The sequence below is a fragment of the Streptopelia decaocto genome (genome assembly GCF_964273445.1).
Source record: "Streptopelia decaocto genome assembly, chromosome: 2".
Taxonomy (NCBI): domain Eukaryota; kingdom Metazoa; phylum Chordata; class Aves; order Columbiformes; family Columbidae; genus Streptopelia; species Streptopelia decaocto.
The window spans coordinates 115,675,443-115,695,471 of record NC_138655.1 but is presented as its reverse complement, the minus strand read 5'-3'; the positions used below and the strand labels follow the sequence as shown (position 1 = coordinate 115,695,471).

The window sequence follows — 20,029 nt, the reverse complement described above, 5'->3', positions numbered from 1 at the left end:
TGCTAAACATAGCATTTTTAATACTTCTAAAGGTACCCACACATTATTGGGCAGTTCACAGTTAACGGGATAAATCTTTTGGAGTAGAAAAGCACTGAAGAGGCACAGAGGGTCTTTGATCCATAGGAAGTGAAATTAAAATAATACGACTTGGCAAAAAAATCTGAATTACTTGTGGACTGTAGAAATAGCCTTTATATATATATATATATATCTATATACACACACAATTACAGAGACAGAGGAGCATACAATACAGGAATAAACAGTCTTCTCTCCTTGTGAGGAATGTATGGGAGCTAAACCTATGTGGTGCTTAGGTGGGAAAAGACCCTTCACTGCACAGACCTCTCGTCTTGATGGCCAGTTCTTCCAATACAGAGCAGGCCCCATCAAACATTATGAACCTGGCACCTTCAAGATCAGACTTCCCAATCAGAAAAAGCAAAGAATACACACATGACATGTCCCTTAGGGACTGGCAGAGTACAGGCCAGAAGCTGACTCCGCTCTTGGAAGTGGCAATGTCAGCACTGTCTGGAGTAAATGACTGATTCCTCTACTTTGTCAAAGCTTGATGACTGCAAAAATCTAGCAGGAGAAAAACTGAAGACTCAGGAAATGCTGAAATATACAAATACCAAGGCAATTAGCAATGTTTGGTAACTGATAATGAAAAAATGTTCAATGCTATGTCTATATGAAAGTGCACTCTGCTCCACTTAAAGGCTACCTTAAGAGTGTTAACCACAGCATGGCTTTTTGCTTTATTACATGCATTTTGTGATGGGAATAAAGTAATAGGCACAATAAGACTTAACAAGTGACATGTGATTTTCCCTCTTAAAAATAATTTTGCATAGTTGCCATTTAATAGAGAATAGAAAAATAAACTATAATGCAATGATATACAAAGATATTCTGACTTGACCCAAAAATCAAACATCTGATCTAGATAAGAAGTTGTGAAAAGCTCTGCTTACACAAGTTTTTCCTAGTCAGAATAAAAATCAGTAGATTTAGCTTTGAAATTCCACTTTTTTTCCAAGAGGACTTTCATGGGTACTAATTCAATGTTGTTTAAAATAAAGTTTAACAGGTTTTTCAAATTAACATGCTTTGAAAAACATTTCCCAAACAATGTTATGCTAAGAGGATATTAGAAACCCAACCCAGAGGGGGAAAACGTGAATCAGAAATCGGACTCTGTCAGACAAGTGAACGTACAGTTGTCCTGAAGAGGACGAGGAAAGGTTGATTCTCACTGGAGCTGAGGGATGTCCCAAATCCAGCAGATGGTTGCACGCTGCCACATGAGCTTGAAGGGGGACACTGAGGAGGTGGCAGAAATGCTTGGGCAGCAAACATCTCCTCCTGAACATTACAGTTCAGTCTGATTGAAAAGCTGAAGCACAGTGTCTTGCATTCCAGCTAATGTTAATACAGAATAAAGCCGAAATGATGTCGCTTCTCAGAAATCCATATAGAACTAGCTTGTAGGCCCTCTGCAGGGGATCAGAGAAACACCAAAATTGTCACCCCAAAACAGGCAGCAGCACCAACTGGAGAGAAAAAGAGGATGGAGTGTGGGATAATCAGAGGGGTTTATTAGATTCCAAAACTGCCCAGACATGTAGAGTTTATTATAATCATCAGTCCCAACTGTTGCCTTAATTTATTCCTAAGTCTTCTGCAGAAGAGAGGTGTCAGAAAGACAAACCTCATCCCCTCTGCCCACCAAGAAAACTCCATCACAACACACAGGAATGAACACCCTACTTAGACCATGTATGTCCAGGAACAACTTTTTCAACTTGCAAGCATGTGAAAATGTCAAATCATTGGCGAGGCAGTAGGAAAGGGAAGAATCACTTCATGCTCCAACAAAAAAGATGGCAGATTAAACATCTGATATATTTAAAAAATAGGAATAGCAATACTACTGACATCAAGAATTAGTTGGAGTGGACATGCTCTAGGCAGGATCACTGTATTAATAAGGGATGTACAAATATGACATTATAGCGAAAAATTAGGAAAGGTACAAGCATTATTGAGTCAAACACCCAGGAGCCAGAATGATAGGCTGTTTTTTAACATAACCTTTTTTTTTTTCCCCACTTTCTCAGAGGAAAATCTTGTCTTGCAATCCTTTACTACTTCACATATTTGTAAATTTGAGGCCTCTAGTCAGCTACTGCTATCTCTTGTTCTCCATTGTTTGCCCACCACAAACTGTACATCTTCCCTGACTGCCACCAACCCAACACAGGGGCTGTGATGGCCCATAGTCCTTCAACTGCAGAGCGCCTGAAGTCCCAGCTACAGAACTGATGAAAGAGAAATTCTTCCCTAAACTCTGCTGAATACTTAAGATTTCCTATCTCAGCTACTGTAAGGAGTGATGTTCTCACTTGCCACTTAAGTGTCCACACTTGAAGAATCCTGTGTATTTTTTATTAGCTTTCAATCTTTCACCTTCACCAAAGTCCATCACTCTTTGCAAAACTGAAAGGCTAAATAAATCCAATCTATAATTTGTATGCTGTTTATTATGTGGAAAAACTGTGTTACATCCTTTCGTATTCCCCTCCTTCCAGTTCAGAAGTCCCAATATTTTTGTACACTATTTCCATAATATTTTTTCCTACTAGGGAAAATGTTTGATAACTTCTCTTACTACGATTTGCTGAAGGTAGGTGAGGCCAAACACAGACAAGCATTTACATATTAACATTTATAACATGGTTGTGGTATTCTACCCTCACTCACAAGAATCCAAGCACTCATAATAGTTTTCTGTGCTACCACAACACACAAAGCAAAGGTTTTAACCATGCTGACTGTAGCAAAACTTCTGTAATAACAGCATATTAATAATACTTAGCACTTTACAGCCATAGCATTTAACTTTTCTACTATTGACCTGCAAGAGCTCAGCATCATTAAATCCATTCTGCACATGGGGAAACATGAGACAAGGAAACTTCCCCAAGGTCACTTGACAATCAGGTGAACAGCTAAAACTGCAATCTGGAGCTCCTAAAACACAGATTAGTCCTCCAGGCACTAAGCCACACACTCACTTCTAAGTCTACTTAAGCTAGATTGCCTAATTAGCACTTGTGTAATATTTAGCCATTTTAATAGACCTCTTTTTCCTACTCTCCTCTTCAATTCCATTTTTAGATACTTTTCTGTAAGTGCAGCATTGCAGGCTGCTGTGTGTTATGCAAGTACAGCTTTATTCTGTCTAGCAGAATTGAAATTCTTCCCAGTGCATACTTCAGAAATAATTAAGACAGATCAAGACAGCAAAAAACCCAGCAAAGATCAACCTGCCAAAGCAACCAGTTTGCACATTTCTCCCTTTCCTCCTCCAGCTAGGGAGCAACTGAATAAACCAGAGAATGTTTCTGGCTCTTATGCAAAATCCAAGCTCTTGCCTTCCTCTGCATGGATACTGCAAGCAAAAGGATATGGTGTCTGTGAGCCGCTGTGATGTTCAAGTATGGTAAAGAGAAGAAGATCAAGATACAGGATAGCATTGGCAGAAGGAGGAAGAAGAAAACTGGAATGCAGCAGCAAGCATTTTTGGAAGGAATTGCATCAATTTCTTCAAGTACATACATCTGAGGAAGATAATTTTCACTGTTACTTACTTAAAATTAGTAAATCCCTTCAGTACAATATGAATGGGATTATTCAGAGGGCTTTTTAAAACACAGAACAAGACCCATATGGGTCCAGTGAAGACAACATGTACATGTCAGAGATAAAAATTTACCTTTTCTGCTATGCCACACAGCAAGTGAACATTCCTATCTAATTCTATCTCAGAAGGAAAACCATATTTCCCAGCGCTTACATGACAATGCCATAGCTTCCAGGTTCTCTAGGAGTTCTCTCAAGTGTCAGACAAGGACCTCAGAAGGCAGAAATACACAACTCAACAAAAGCATACACAAAGCTCCAGGCTGCAGCTCTGGCAGGATACATAAAGGTACTTCAGCTTCCTTTTACCAGATGGTTCAGCCTGCTTGAGAGCAAAACAAGATTGCTAAGCAGCACTGTACCTTCATTAGCTTTCCACAACTGAGGCCTGAAACCAAATGTTTTGTTACAGCCAAGCACATCAACAAACAAATACAAGGTTCAGTTATTAACTAGGACTAATCCTTTTCCCTAAGTACCATCCCAAGGTTTTGCCAAATTTTGGTGGTGTGTGGTGGTTTTTATTCCCACCTATAGAGACTGTAAAGGGTTTTACACTAAAACTTGCATCAGCTAAACAGAAGAGACGTATCCTTTAGCAGGCTAAAGTCACATCTACCATCAACTTTACCATATTTCCACAAAAACAGGCTCTTTTCTGCTGACATTAAAGCACATTACAGCAAATGGGCCCTCCAAACAAAACCATCTGAAATATAAAGAACATATTCTGACATCAGAGAACTGGCTGACATATTCTAAATATACACTAGAAATAAAACTCAGGATTATTCGAGTGCTGCGGTAGAGCAGAGCTAGAGAGCACAAACATCATTATAGGAAGCCTGAACTGTATAGGTTTGTATTTTTCCAGTTCGACTGAACTTTCTGCACAGCAGAGAATTACAACATTAACTCTTGTATAATTAAGCAAAAACATACAGGGAGGGGGTGGAAAAAAGGACCACCTGAAAACGCAGTCCTCTCTGAGATATTTCTAGCTCACTATCTGTTGTGCAGTATGACGTGCAAACAAGTAGCAGCTAAACAGAGAACCACCTCCACTACTTGTGCTATCTTATTAAAGGAAAAAATAAAAGACATAAGAAGACGAGACCACAGCTCATGCTCCATCTCAGGAATAAGTTACTGAGAAAGGGACAGGAACTCACAAATTGTAGTGTTTCCCCCTGTGTATTTCCCTGGAAGAAATACTGACTGATTGTTAAAAACAGATTAAAAAAACACTCCCTACACTCCCCTACAGCGATCTGTAAGTTGTACAGTCCAATCAATAAACCAGATCATAAAATTATTAGAAGCAGTGTTAGCTAATTTAGCTGCTGAAAAATAACTCAAGCTGTGTCTGAGATCTCATAAATAGAGAAAATATTTATAACTGAGTTACAGGTGGGTGACTCTGAGGGCTCCACAGAATTGTGGGAAAAGCAAGGTCAGAAACAGCATTTTTATAATACAGCTACGGATTTTTTTCTTCTTTAACTGAATTATTTTGAGACTTTTTTTGTGGAGTCAGCAAAAACTATCTTAAGTGCAATTCATCAGCATCCACAAACCTGGCTGCCTGTTCTGCTGCCCATATGGGTGAACTCAGGAGAAGTGGAAGAAAGCGGTGTAACATGAAATGGTTGAATGACGAAAGTAGAAACAAGCACTGGCTCCACAGCTCTCTGTGTTGCTGGAAAAGACACTGTCATTCTGCCTCCTCACTAGGGGAAAGGGTGTGTATGCAGGTTTTCCAAGGTAAAAGGCAGAGAAGAAGCAGGTCCTCTGGAGAATACGACCTCCTTCTGGTTCAAGGGCTGGAATTTAGAAACACGACATCATCTATCTGGGATCCCTATAATTTAAAGACCCTGAGTCAAAGGGCACACACTTCATTCACAGATAATGTGTGAAAGCTTAAATTTCAAGTGAGTGCTGATGGGAAACAAGTGGGAGCAATTAGTCTTCAGTGAGTACAGGAATATCATAAAGCACTGGAAAGGGACTTGGCTCTTGTCTTCATCCTGTGTTCTCCACTAAAGGGACAGATGAAGAATAAACAGCCACCTTTGTCACGTTTGCTCAGCTGCTTTAGTCACCCATGTTCAAAATTAAACTATGAGGAACTGAGTTACTTCATTCACCTTTCTTGTCTGAACAAAAAGACCTTGGCCAGTGCTATGTCACCACAGCTCAGGCTGCTTTTGGAATCTGGCCTGCGACCCAGACAAGGACTACCACAGTCACAGTCCAAGGAACAGCCCCTTTTCTTCTGTTATGTGTTTGCTTGAATTTGCTTTGTTTTTCTCGTGATACCTTTAAGTGTTGTGGCTCCATTAGCCTCAAAAGGGTGAGATAGTAAATCCCTGATACCCTTTGCAAATAGAAGTTTGGCAGCATTTCCGTAACAGATGTTAAGAATTTTAGCAGGTTGCACTGCTATTTTGTCTGGTTATTTGCCAAAGTAAGCCCAAAGTGTTCCCACCCCATAAGCTGGCATTTCGAAAAGCACTCCAAAACACAGTCACAGCTGGATGATCTATTCACCAATATTCTTTCTTCCACTCCCCACCCATCAGCGGGATTTGCTGCAAAATTATTAACTGCCTTACCACCATCTGTGCTCAGGTTCCCTTAGTAACCCAGGCATTTCAGGAGATCCCAGCCCTGCTCAAGCCAAGTCCAATTACTGCTTGCTGACTCATCAGTCCAGCTAAGCAAGCCTGGGAAACGCAACAGGTAACCAAACACTCTCGGAACAAATTAACCTCTACAAAAAACAGGCACGTCAAACCTCAAGAACAAATCAACCCCTACATAAATAGGTAATTCGTGTCCTATCCCACCAGTGCTAACTACTGACAAACACAGGGAAAAGCACAGGTCAGGCCACAGCTGCTTTACACAGGTGGTTGAACAGCAGGCCCCTTACCTTGCTTGCTGGCAGACACTGCAAATCCAAGCCTTCTCCTTCTTCTGGTATGAACTGCAGCTCTTGCAGATGTTGTACTTGCAGACTTGGCACTGTCGCTTGCTGTTGATAAGAAACGTGAATGGGGAACAGCAGCGAATACAGCAGTGCTCGTTGAACTTCTGCTGCTTGGAAAGGATGCTGCATTTGTTACCCTCTTCATCCAGCTTCTGCTTCATTTCACTGCAACAAAAAGCAAAAAAAAAAGAAAAAAAAAAAAAAAAAATCAATAAGAAATCTCCTCTTTGCCTTTCTTCTCTTTCCACATCTTCACGTTACACTCTTTCACTCTTTGAATAACTTTTGCGGGTGTGAAATAAACGTCAGAAATGGATGTTCTATGTCCAGAATAGGGAAGCAAAAACTCCTGCATTTCTTACGATCACTCATAGCTGATCCATTTAAACTCTCTGAGTCACGAGCCAGGGCAAACAATCTCCCTGCACTCAGCTCCAGCAAGACAAACCCTCAGGAGGTCCAGGCTGCTGCTCCAGGTACTCCAGCTGTGCAAAGCCATACTGTTATTTAAGAATTCAAGGCTGCTTTCAGAACTCTTTACAAATCAGTCTATGAAAGTCAAAAGGTTTGGTGCATGGTAGTAAAAAAATCCTACTGAGCAACAGTTTTGAAAACAAAATGTTACAGTTGCTTTATTCGGACCCATGGTGTCATAGTATTCATAACAGCTCCAGTTTGTTAAGGAAGGTTAATCACATACTTCATTTCAGAGAGATTCGGGTGTTTTACTAGTTCAGAACAATACTGAGCCAACTGTTCGTGAAAGTATTTGTAGACCTCCTAAAGTTTTCTGTATTCCAGCAAAAGAGCTCATTTATTAAAAGAAAAACTATAAATTGTGTGTGTGTGGTATTCAGTAATTTGCTATCTCCCATTTTACGGTGATTTTGATATTTTACAGATTAGACAACATATTGCATTATATGAGTAATAAAAAACATCCAGAAGAAACAGTTGTGTAACTTGACAAGTCTGCAAACTCATCACACAGTTTCTGGCATGTACAACTACAATACGCATTAAGAGAAAGAAAAGGATTTATGACAAACATCTTAAATCAGAGCTTATAGAACAGTGTGCACATACATGTACCAATTCTTTCACTTTCTCAGAATTAGTGATGGCTACCTTACTATTTCCAGTTGCTGGTAAGAACCACTTATAAGACTAGAGTTACACAAGAATTAAAATAAAATTTAAAGGTATCACAAGAGACTAAGTTGCAGGAAGACAGAGATATGACATGCTGACTTAGACTTCAATTAATGCTTACATATCTTGCTACAGGAAAAAAATAATACACTTACTGCATACTTATTCAGGAACTAGACCAAGATCATCTATAAGCATCATGAGCCAAACCTGGAACGTCAGAAGACTCATTTTACTGGCCTATACATCTTATTTGCCATTTCTGCCTCAGATGTATAACTCAAAATAAAAACAGCCTATTTTATGAAAGTCTGACAGGTCAATTCTAAACCTCAAGACTAAAAAGCAATTAAGGTAGGGATCTACAGCATATAGTTTTGGAACTTTCACATACATCATATTTAACCACATTCCAGACACACACCTTTTACAAATTTAAAACTTCAAAACAATGTCTGTTTCTGCTGTTTGTCCCCTGTACAAAGGTTTGGCTTTCTCAGACCAGCTGCTCAAACTCAAGTAAATACTCTTTGGAGTTTCAAGCAAATAATCTTTCTTTGTGATCTCTGTCCAGATGGCAAAATTTACTTGTTTTTCAACATCTTTAGAGAATGTTAAAGGTGAAAAATGTACAAGATTATCATGTGAGAGAGGAAACGTCTGAATTAGGCAAGTCAAACTGGCTTCCTCATGTAAACTGACAGAACTATCGCACAGATTAAATGGGATGTTTAGACTAGTTTGTGTTATCCCCTTTCTTCCCTCCTGTCATGGTTGTACACGGACAATATTTCTAAGGGAACAGAGGATGTGAGCCATTCCCCACACCACTCCTCCATCGACAGCAAGCATCCTGCTCCGCAGCAATGGAGTGAGACAGAGCAATGCTTCTGCACAGGAGGTCAGGCAGGAACCCTGGGTCCCAAGAGAGAAGACGGAGAAGGCGAGGGCTATACGATACAAGGAACGGATTTCTGGCATGGAAAAAAGTGCCAGCAGCCCAAGATGCTGCCATCATTGCTTCAGGCTGGAGACCTCAAGGAGCAGATGCTGGCCTCCCTGTAAGATGAGAACACTAAGGAATCAGAGTCAGGAGGAGCAGTAAAATAAGAGATTTTTGTCCTCATGCAGCTCTATTATCTTCCAGAATTAGTAACACTGATATTGGGTAGTATCAGCCTGCACACTCAACATCGGCAGGCTCACTGGCATTTTGAACCCTCATTAGGGCTTTTATGCATGACAGCAAAATAAACCACAGAAGAAAAGCCACCAATTACAGCATGACAATAATGCTTGCACAATATAAAAACAGGCAGTTCATAACAGAGCTAATAAAGCCAGATACCTAGAAAAAGCTGAGCACACGCTGAAGCCTTTTCAACAGTACCAGCATTAATTACATCTCTCTCCTCTATCTGGCTGCCAATATTCATTACAGTAGTAGAACCTTAATATCATTAAGGCATCTCCCTCACTATTAAATAGGACTAAAATTGGCCAACAGATTCAAAAGTCAATGGGATAGGGTTGGACAGGCTGGCAGAGGGAGAGCATAACAGAAAAAGCCTCATTTCCACAGGAAACCAGGCAGAAAAGAAAGCAATGCACATCCCTCTGACGGCTGTAACAAATTAAGGCCCTGCCTGCCAAAGGCTATTCTCGTTTCTATCAGGAGTCAAATGGCAAAAGGCACTGTCAACAGGATTTCTCAGCTGAAGCCAAAAGGCTAGTCTCCACACTCTTTCCTGGGAAATGAAAACATGGATTTCCTATGAAGGTGAAGTGCTACACAACACCGTTAGGCAGCAAAATATGCCTGGTTTGAGGAAAATTCAGCCTCTATTTTACTCTCAGCAATTCTGAGAAAACCTCAGTTGCGCATGACTTCAGCTGCATGACTACTGGGAGGTGAGCGGGATGATTAATGTGAGCTTCAAGCTCAATACACCAAGATGGTTTGCAGCCCTAGAACGCAGAAAGTAAAAGTTGAAGTCTCTGACTTTACCTTCAGGATGTTCATATGGCTTAGCACAAGGAGATGTAACCATGGTCCAGAGAAAGGGCTATAGCCAACAACACTGATCATGCCAAGCAGTGAATCTTACTTCCAAAAGGATGACAGTGACCTGTGCAGGAGCTTTTTCTAAGAGGCAGGTTGAACCACATGGCCATGGCAAACATCCCCCTCTACTCCCTGTGCAACACCATTTTCCTCAACAAAGCACAGCCGAGGGGGAGGGGACAGACGTGTACACTTACTTTCCTCAGCATTACTTCCCCAAGGAGGGAAAGCAATGTATTTATAGGTATACGTATAATATGCGTGCAAATAAAACAAGCAACAAAAAAAGACTGCAAAAGAATTTCCCTTTTGGGGAAAGAATGGAAGAGCAGGAACCACAAATGACAGAAGTTATTCACATCACTTAAGTCATAACTGATGGTATTCAACTATTATTGTTATGCGTAACATAGTAATAAGGATCTGCAAAGATGAGAACTTCTGCTATTTGAATGAATCTAAGATTGGATTTAATTTTCTTTTTCAAGTGGCTGCGTTTCACCGATTGCCTATAAATACAAAAGCAGCAAAGAATACTCAACAGATACCAAACACGTCTGTCACCAAGCCTAATTCTGTCAAAGAATGTTTTACTGAAATGCAAGCTCCAAAAATATATAGATGCATATTTGAATTTTTCCAGAGGCTTTTATTAATTAATCTGCAACAGTTTGCATAATAAAGACGTAAATAATTTCAGTCAGCATTCCGGGTAATAGACTTCTAGTATATAATCCCCCACAAAGGCAGGTTAAGAATACTTCCTACCATAATACTTTGGATGTAGGTTTTGCTATTATATTCTGAGGGTGACTGGATGTCTCTCCCTCTTCACCCACTACATCTTTTGTTGCCTTTTAAAAACAATTAAATAGCTTTCATTGTCATAGTTCATTTTTTTCAGTGTCTTAGACTATTTTAAGTGAATTTGCAAGAAATATAGTATTCTGCTTTGTTGATTTGTACAGTGGTTTACAAATGATACGTTAGGTTAGGTATCATGTTATGCTGAAGACAGGTACTGCACTGAGCTAGTGGCTCTGAAGGGAAGTTTCCTTTTCTGTTGCCAGCACAAGCACTATCAATCAGCGTCTCTCATCAGTTGGAAATGACTGACATGTCATGACTGACAAATGAAATAAATAATATACCGGTATTATTTTAAATTTGTTCTTATCATTTTGTAAACCTGTAAATTGTCAAGAGACATTGTATCTAAGCCCATTTTCTTTTGTCATATTGGATATCACAGGAGCACAGACTGTGCAACGCGTTTAACTGACAGGCTTTGAAATCATCTGCGGGCAAATGCAGCAGTGACAGAGAAGCAGGTCTTGAAGTACCAGGCAGATACTTGGGGGAGCTCTGGGGACACTGGAAACCTCCACAGCAAAGCTGAAATAACCTTTTCCAAGAAGCAGTGCTGTGAGTGGTCTCCTTTGCCCTTCCATTCTAATTCTGCCACATGGAACGTGGGAAAATTAATCTGGGTTTTTGTCGAGGGTTTAGATTGTGGGGTGACAACAAAAACCCTGGCAGATGTATTGTTAACCTCCTCCCCCCCCACTTCCCTCTTTTACCGCTCCCTCTCCCCCATTCCCACTAAGGACAGGCGATCGGGAGAAAAAGAAGGACAGAGAGAAGAGAGTTGGAAAAATTAAAAATGTTTTACTAATGCTACTAATAAGAATAGAGAAAATATACAAAACCAATCTTGAAAGTCACAGCAACTGCAGAGCTGGCACCCGAAGTCCTGGATTGGACTCTGCAGCCAACCGGAGCTGCATTCAGTCTCTCACTAGGCCTCAGTTTGCAGGGACGACTAGCAAGGTCCTCTCCTAATGTCAGCCATAAGCAGAAGGGAAAAGGGAAAGAAGGGAAAGGGAAAAAAGGATGAGACCCTTGTGATCTCCCACTTTTATATGAAGTATTCACATGAATGGAATGTTATACACAGTTGGTCAGTTTCTTGGTCACTTGTTTCTCGTTGCCCCTCTGGCGAGATGTCCATCCATGCTTATCAATAACTTTGCATTCCATTGCTATGTTTACCAAAACATGTATCTGGTTCTCCAGGAAAATGCAGCTAATATGAAGGCTTTAGCTGACAGGCAAAATCACTAAAAGAGAAACTTGTTTTTTAACAAACCCAGGACAGTTTTAACGTACTTTTTTCCTTACTCTTCTTCTCATCTGCCTTCGTATCTCAGAGACCACTCTGCAGCCAGGTAGGTTATTCTGAGGTGAAATACTTTACCAGTATGGGGGATGAGTGCTTCTGCTGAAGGTGTAGGAACTTCTGCTTAAATCCTGGGTTTAGCTGATCCATTAAGAAGGGCCAAAAGTTGTGCTTCCATGTTAGACATCAGCCACATAATAAGCTGAAAAGTTTTCTCCCTTTCTCACTATTACATCCATACTGAACCACTGACCATAACGATCTAAGCCTACACGTCCAGCCAGTTTTCATCCACTTCATAATTTCACTTCTATACGCCATTGCCCCACAATGTGACTATAAAATTGTAAGCTTTTAAAATTATTTTTGTTAGCATTTTGTGACACCTTCCTCTTAGATTACACACACAATATTTCATGTTGCACTACCCCATCAAACATCCTAACAACCTAGCAATACATTATTACATTTTTACCAGCCTTCTTATATGCCTTCTCTGATTTTTTCCTTCCCACATTTGATAGTGATTTATAGTTATATAAACATTTGCTGCATTCCCTTCTATCTCATTTCGTCTCAATATATGTCGTTTTGCTCTCCCTGGAATATATTTCTCACTGCCTGTCTGGTATCTTTCCATAACTAATAAGTCAATGTTTCTGAAGTCTCTTAAATCTAGTTACAGTACAATTTTATTTTACCTTTCAATGTCCTTTCCAAATAATTTCCAGAAATATTCAAGAAGTCTATAGAATTGTGCTGAATCAACAGCATTGATAACTACTTACCACAAGTAGTTTATTTGACCTGATGAAAACTACAGCCCTAAAGTTTTCTATTCCCTACCTTCTGCTCAGGGCTATCCTACATATTAGGCAAAGTGTAGTCCTAGAGGTCTCTGTAATGTGTTATTTCTGTACCAGACAGTCTATATTCACCACTTTGCAGCTCAGAATAGTGAATTTTGTCACATAATTAATCCTGTCTTTTTTTCTCCTTGCTGTATCAAGCAGAAAAAAATAGTTGAACAGAATTTTCAGGTGCATCTAATTTTAAAGGGATTAAAATTGTACTCCTGGCCATATTGACCAATTTCCTCTGTGTTTTTCATTTTGTATTCATGATCAGTCCAGGAAAGCAAAGTATTAATCAAATTCTGGTACACCTGTAGCATTTATCTGCACTCCTCCCATTTGTCACACTCGGTGTCTCTCCCCATGCTTCTCTCACCAGATAATTTCATGTTTTTCTTATCAGGTCATGATTTTCAGTATGAGGTCATCCTACTGTTAATCTTTTTTTATCCCTTTTGGTCACACCTGAAGAATGATAAATACAGACAAATATTCTGAAAATAAAGTATTGTTCAATGCCAACAGACTAAAAGTATCCAGTGAAAGTATTTTTAAAATATGCATAATTATGTAATCATACTTAAATGCAATGCATTATTTCCATCACTGGTGGCATCAGTGAGTCAAACTTTCTTGGGAATTCAATTTTATGCCCGTATCAACTTGAAAAAGTTTTCTTTAAGAATAGAAACACTCCTACTACATTAAACAGTTCTTCTCCTTTCACAGTGCCATCTGATTTGACCTTAGAAAACACAATTCATAGCCTGGCTACTGTACAGCAGGAGAGCAACTCATATATTGGCTCTGAAAACCTCTGAAGGATTCACTATGAGTTATCCTTCCCTCTTCCTGGTTGGACTTCCAGCAACACAGCCCTACAAAGGTTTGCACTAGAATCAGTGTTGTTGCTGAATTACTATTATTTACTTCTCTTATCATAAGAAAATGAAGGGAGTCTTTCTTGACCCTTCCTACAGAACACGCAGCAGAACACACAAGAGCAGACAGCAGAATAAAGAGCAGAGCTTGCTAAGGAAGCCAGTTTCACAGCGTGACAAGTCACTGTGTCAGAGGACTGTGTGCGTGTTGTTAGAAAAAAACAGCACAAAGACATCCATCCCACTTTGCATACAGATAAGACTAATAATGCTTCATACATGAGAACCTTCCGCCTGATGAGGTTGGCTTTCAAAATTTGCCTGTCATGAACATTGCCCTCCCAGGAGAGCAGCTCCCACCTAGGTAGGACGGGAATGCTGGGAGAGACATTTCCTCCACAAGCATGGGGAATGCAACACAGACAAATCTGCACCGTGTCCTCCCACGCCATTGTCCACCAAGTATTTTGCCCCTGTCCGAGACAACCACAGGTGCCCTAATGTGCCACAAGAAGAAAGCCATGGTAACAGGAGGTTGTTTCAGGTGAAATGTTTATGTAGTCCTAGGAGCACAGCAGAGAAGGAGAGAAGAAGGAGAGAAGAAGGAGAGAAGAAGGAGAGAAGAAGGAGAGAAGAAGGAGAGAAGAAGGAGAGAAGAAGGAGAGAAGAAGGAGAGAAGAAGGAGAGAAGAAGGAGAGAAGAAGGAGAGAAGAAGGAGAGAAGAAGGAGAGAAGAAGGAGAGAAGAAGGAGAGAAGAAGGAGAGAAGAAGGAGAGAAGAAGGAGAGAAGAAGGAGAGAAGAAGGAGAGAAGAAGGAGAGAAGAAGGAGAGAAGAAGGAGAGAAGAAGGAGAGAAGAAGGAGAGAAGAAGAAGGAGAGAAGAAGAAGGAGAGAAGAAGAAGGAGAGAAGAAGAAGGAGAGAAGAAGAAGGAGAGAAGAAGAAGGAGAGAAGAAGAAGGAGAGAAGAAGAAGGAGAGAAGAAGAAGGAGAGAAGAAGAAGGAGAGAAGAAGAAGGAGAGAAGAAGAAGGAGAGAAGAAGAAGGAGAGAAGAAGAAGGAGAGAAGAAGAAGGAGAGAAGAAGAAGGAGAGAAGAAGAAGGAGAGAAGAAGAAGGAGAGAAGAAGAAGGAGAGAAGAAGAAGGAGAGAAGAAGAAGGAGAGAAGAAGAAGGAGAGAAGAAGAAGGAGAGAAGAAGAAGGAGAGAAGAAGAAGGAGAGAAGAAGAAGGAGAGAAGAAGAAGGAGAGAAGAAGAAGGAGAGAAGAAGAAGGAGAGAAGAAGAAGGAGAGAAGAAGAAGGAGAGAAGAAGAAGGAGAGAAGAAGAAGGAGAGAAGAAGAAGGAGACCTCAAAGCAAGAGGTTCTCACTAACTTGGTTTTGGAATTAATTCCTTGTCAACTGCACCTCTTAACTTTGTACTTTCACCAGCTCTGTAGGTACATAGCTCCTAAAGTCCACTTGCCTAGTTCAGTTCCTCTTCATGCTGCCCATGCTCCTAACATGCAGTAAATACCGTTCCTAGAAATTCTACATAGAGTCTGCAATTCAAGTAGCTTTGAAATTGCAAGCCCTGCAATTCCAAACAATAAACATAACAGAGGTCAAGAAACAGCAGCTTCATACTTTTAGTCAATTTAAGTTTGTAAATAATTATCTTTTTGAAGTATAGAAATAGTTTACAATATCCATGTACATTTTGTTTCTTTTAAAGACAAAGACTTAAAAACTTAAAATTACCACATATCTCTATTGTACACAAGAAAGTGTTTTGGCAGACAAAAAAAAAAAAAAACCTGTTTTCACAGAATGCGTTTGATATTTAACACGATATGTTACCTCAGTGTGTTTTATATCAACAATATTAACACCTTCTGGAAGGAGATCGTGTCACTTATTACAAACCAGACAAATCTCTGCAAAAGGGCAGGAAAATATCAACAGCACCTCCAGCACCCTGTTCAACACAAATACTTAAGGTAGTCCTTTAAAAGGAATTGGCATATGCTATTGCCATAATAACACCAGTATGTAACAAACGTACAATCTTCATTTAACACTGTTACGATACTTCAGATACCTCCCAAAGTTCATGTTCTTAACTTAATCCAAAAGCTTTTTATTGTGAGAATGTTCTGCAAACTCAATAACATACTGATATTTTAACATCTAAAGCAATATACTGTAATGCAATGAGAGGACATCAGTGAGCAACCACCAAAAAAAAAAAAAAAAGTTAATACTTTGGATTTATTTAGAAAATAATGGTTTTTATTTTACACCCGCACCACTTACAGTCACAGCTATTTAGCTTTACTCTGCGTATGTGTGTGAGAATGCATGCTTTCACATACAGATAAACTGCTTTATTCAACAGGCTGGGAATGTCACCCACCTAGTATCCTCCATACCCTGTCCCCATTGTAGCACTGTCCTTGAAAAGGCAATTTGGCTACAGAAGAGGAAACACAGCCAGGTTACCAGGCCAGTGGGATATTAAGGAACTAGTGAGAAATTAATGTCCTCTTGTGCAGATGCTCCCACAGCTCAATGTATCCCAGTAATTTTTCCTCAGTCTTTGACAGTATGTCTCACCAGGACACATAAGACTATATACAGTGAACTTTCCCAGAAATGATGCAGGGGAACATCAGAAACCTGCATCTTCCGTTCTTCTTCTAGGCCCATGTGTGCTCTCTGCTTCTTCTCAATTAACTATCTATCAATCTGAAGTACAGCAAATGTACTTCAGTAGGATGTTTTTGGTGAATGGTAAAATAATTGAGATAACCCAGATGCTTTTGAAAATTGAAGTTCATCTAAGCCAACAACTAGCATTCACAAATATTTGCAGGAAGATGATGAAGCGGTAAATATTTGGAAAAGACAGAAGGGTTCTTCAGTGTTCCCCAGCATTTTTAAAATTATGTGGTTTGAATTTTTAAAGTGTCAAGTTTTGTTCTGACTTTTTCCTATTACTAGAGTTGCAAATACTGTTATTCAGTTCTGGTGTGCATACTGCCATTCAGGTATCTGATGCCTTTCTTCTCTCCATCATGCATTTTCTCTCTCTAAAAGCAGTAGATGGAAGAGATCTCCCTTGCGTGGAGCTTATGGCACAGTCAGATCCCAGACTTGGTTCATTTACTTTGTGCAGACCCTCCAGCTATGTCTGAATTCACGGATAATTCAGCACACCAAGAGCAGCTCAGCAGACTGAACTGGATGGTGCTGAGGGCCTACACCTACACAGTATGTGGTTCAACAGTTTTGCTTCAGGGAAGTCAGTCTAACTCCCTGGACCAAATATTCCCATTTTGCACACATCTGAGCCTTTCTCAAGGTGTGATTCACTGGTTCAGAGATGTGTCTGTTCAATGCAGGGAGTTTAAAACCAAACAGGGCACATTTGGTGAGCACGTGGAGGTGAGCTTTGGCTTATTTTCTTCCAGAAGGAAGCTAGCTTGTGCACACCAAAACTAACCTCTGATGTAAACCGTGGCGTAATAAGCGAGGATGAGAAGGTTTGCTCCAAAACTCTGCTACTGTTCTAAACTGACATGCTAACATAAATGCAGTCATACATAACTAGGGGAGTCTCTCTCAACACAGGCACCTGGAGTAGGTAATTTTTCATTAACAGGTTTATAACATCATTTCCTACCGAGTTTGAAAAACCAATTTGGTACCTGCAATATGCATAGCCATGGCTCACATGCAGCTAAGTTTTATATGTTTTTACATCTGCCTTGCTGATAATTAACAGAGATGCATGATGCTGATATATAAAAATATATAAGAAGCAAGAAGTACTTTCTGATTTCTTTCTCTCTTAGATAAAAAGCAAACCACAAATCACAGTGATGCATAAGACCTGTGCATGGGTTTTTGACAACATTATCTGAAACAGCATTAGAGTACCAAAGACCTGCTTGATAAGTTTCGAGGCATATCCTGGATTACTATACTTACCATTTGCCTTTACCAATAGAATCCTAATTTTTACACGTAAGTTTGAAATAGTTTTGAACGTAACTGATTTAATTCTCCATAGCACTGTGTCAGTTCATGCCAGTGTCACTCCACAAATGTCATCACCACTGTAGTACAGACAAGATAATGGAACAAGGAGCCGAACAAGGACCTTTTGTAGCTACAGCCTGAAACATTACCAGAAGATGGTCAGTAATAGAAAACATGTACAGAATAACCTAGGGATTCTCTCAGGAAAAAAAAAAAAAAAAAAGGAAAGGAATTTTCTCAGACTTTTCCGCTACCTTGCAGGTTCTGCACTCCAGTCAAATCCTCCTTCCCTCACCACACTTCTAAATGAAACCAAAGCTCTACCAGGGCATTTACCTCTATGGCAAATGAAGCTTGGATTTACCTTCTGGGCTCAGCTCTTGGACTGACAGTCTGTGAGCAGAGTTCTGCCCGCAGAGAGTCCTCTCCTGAACCCCCCTCTGTAGAGTTGCACTGATGTACCTGAATTACAGACCAAATCAGCTTTTGATGTGTGACTCCCAGTGATTTAAAGTCAAATACAGCAAAAGGAGACTAGTTGGTTGAAAAGCAACAACTTATTCTCAAAACCAAACATTCCTTGTCAAGAAAATAAAAAAAGAGAGAATATGAAACGCTAAACTTTCAAAATAACCAGAATACAAAAGCATTGGTATCTCCATAAAAGCAGGACTACAAAACTCACGTAATTAAGTGGTCACAAGGGAACATCTCTGTAGCTGAAATATCTGTTGATTTATAACAAATAATGAAATGTATTTAATTAAACTTGGAGGAAGCTCCTCCATTGGGAATCATAACAATATAATTCCTGTTAATTAAATGACTAAAAAATATCTAGCACTGACAAAATAAATTTCTTTTTAATAAATGAATTGCTCATTTTAATTCTATAAATTTAGTCTTTTCATATATTTGCAACTAAGGAGTGATTAAGTTGATACTCAGAGGGTAAGAGAAACACAACTGGAGATTTCCTTCAAAACAGTTCTAAGAAATGAGTATTTATACAAAATTTTACTGCTTAGAAAAGGGAAAAGGCAGAACTCCATTTCCCATAAATATTCCATAACTGTGGAGGTGCTTTGCACTTTTCGAGTGCATGTCTCCATCTCAACAGCCAGATTTGGGTGCAGAAGGTCAAAGCTTAGCAAAGCACATTTTCCTGCACAATCTTGTGTTAAACAAAGGGGAAGAAAGGAAGCCTCTTTTATTAAAAAGTTATCATTATGGCAGGTAGTGCAACACTCAGTGACATAATACAGACTCCTCCCGTGATGTGAACACCACAAACAAGAGAGTTGCTGGAGTAAGGGCACTTGCATTTTGGTTCCAAGTTGGATGCATACAAGGATGCTGTCTTCATGCTCCATTACAGCACTAGAACAGAGTAAATATTCTTCCCCTCCAGCCATATAAACGCTTTATTTTTTTTCCCCATTCCTTTCCACAGAAAGCTAAGCAATTACAATTCATTTTTTGTTTGTCCATTCGCTTCTATTGTGCACCACACTTTTTACAGCTTTTACACTTCTATGTATCTTCTGGCTACAGCACAAACATCCTGAAAAAGGTGCAAGTTAAAGTCAGTTTACAAAATATGACACAGAGAGTCAAAGGCAGACCACAAGAATCCAAAGTCAAGGAGTTATCCCCACCAGCAGGGGGGAAAGATGCATGCAATCAAGAGTTTGTAGCTGGCAAATCAGCAGCCACTTACATTCACACAAGACTAAGAAAAACACAGGCAAACATTGAGATAGCAAGATGATGGTTTTCTTTACATACAGGGTGACACAATTTTTTACCCAATTCTGTATTATGCTCCTAGAAATCTTTCTAGGCCAAAGGTGCAAATTTCAGTTACTACAGCAGTATGTGTAAGTCAGACATAAAAAAGAAGTATTTTAGCACTTACAGCAAAACACAAAAATCCCCGACAAATCTTGATAGACAGCCAAGTATTTTTACTGGGAAAAACAATTGCACAAATTCTTGCCTAAAGCAAAAGGCTGATTATATGTAACACTTCTGAGGGCTCTAAAACACAAACTGGAATGCACCAATACTTATAATCAAGGACTCTCTCCTTGAGCACAAAACCAAAAAGCTTTAGAGGAATTCAGTACACTGGTTATACCTATGTAACTACAAAAGCAGAGAGAACAAAGGCTCA

The 20,029-nt window shown here is 39.7% G+C and overlaps 1 protein-coding gene across 3 annotated transcripts in view; it reads right to left on the bottom strand.

Moving 5' to 3' along the window:
* Positions 1 to 20,029, bottom strand: part of MYRIP (myosin VIIA and Rab interacting protein) — a 220,324-nt gene that overhangs the window by 110,781 nt on the left and 89,514 nt on the right. For all 3 annotated transcript variants that reach the window (XM_082044877.1, XM_082044878.1, XM_082044879.1), the window contains one exon: positions 6,653 to 6,874. In XM_082044877.1, coding sequence (XP_081901003.1) covers positions 6,653 to 6,874 — 222 coding nt within the window. The remainder of the gene's footprint in view (positions 1 to 6,652; positions 6,875 to 20,029) is intronic.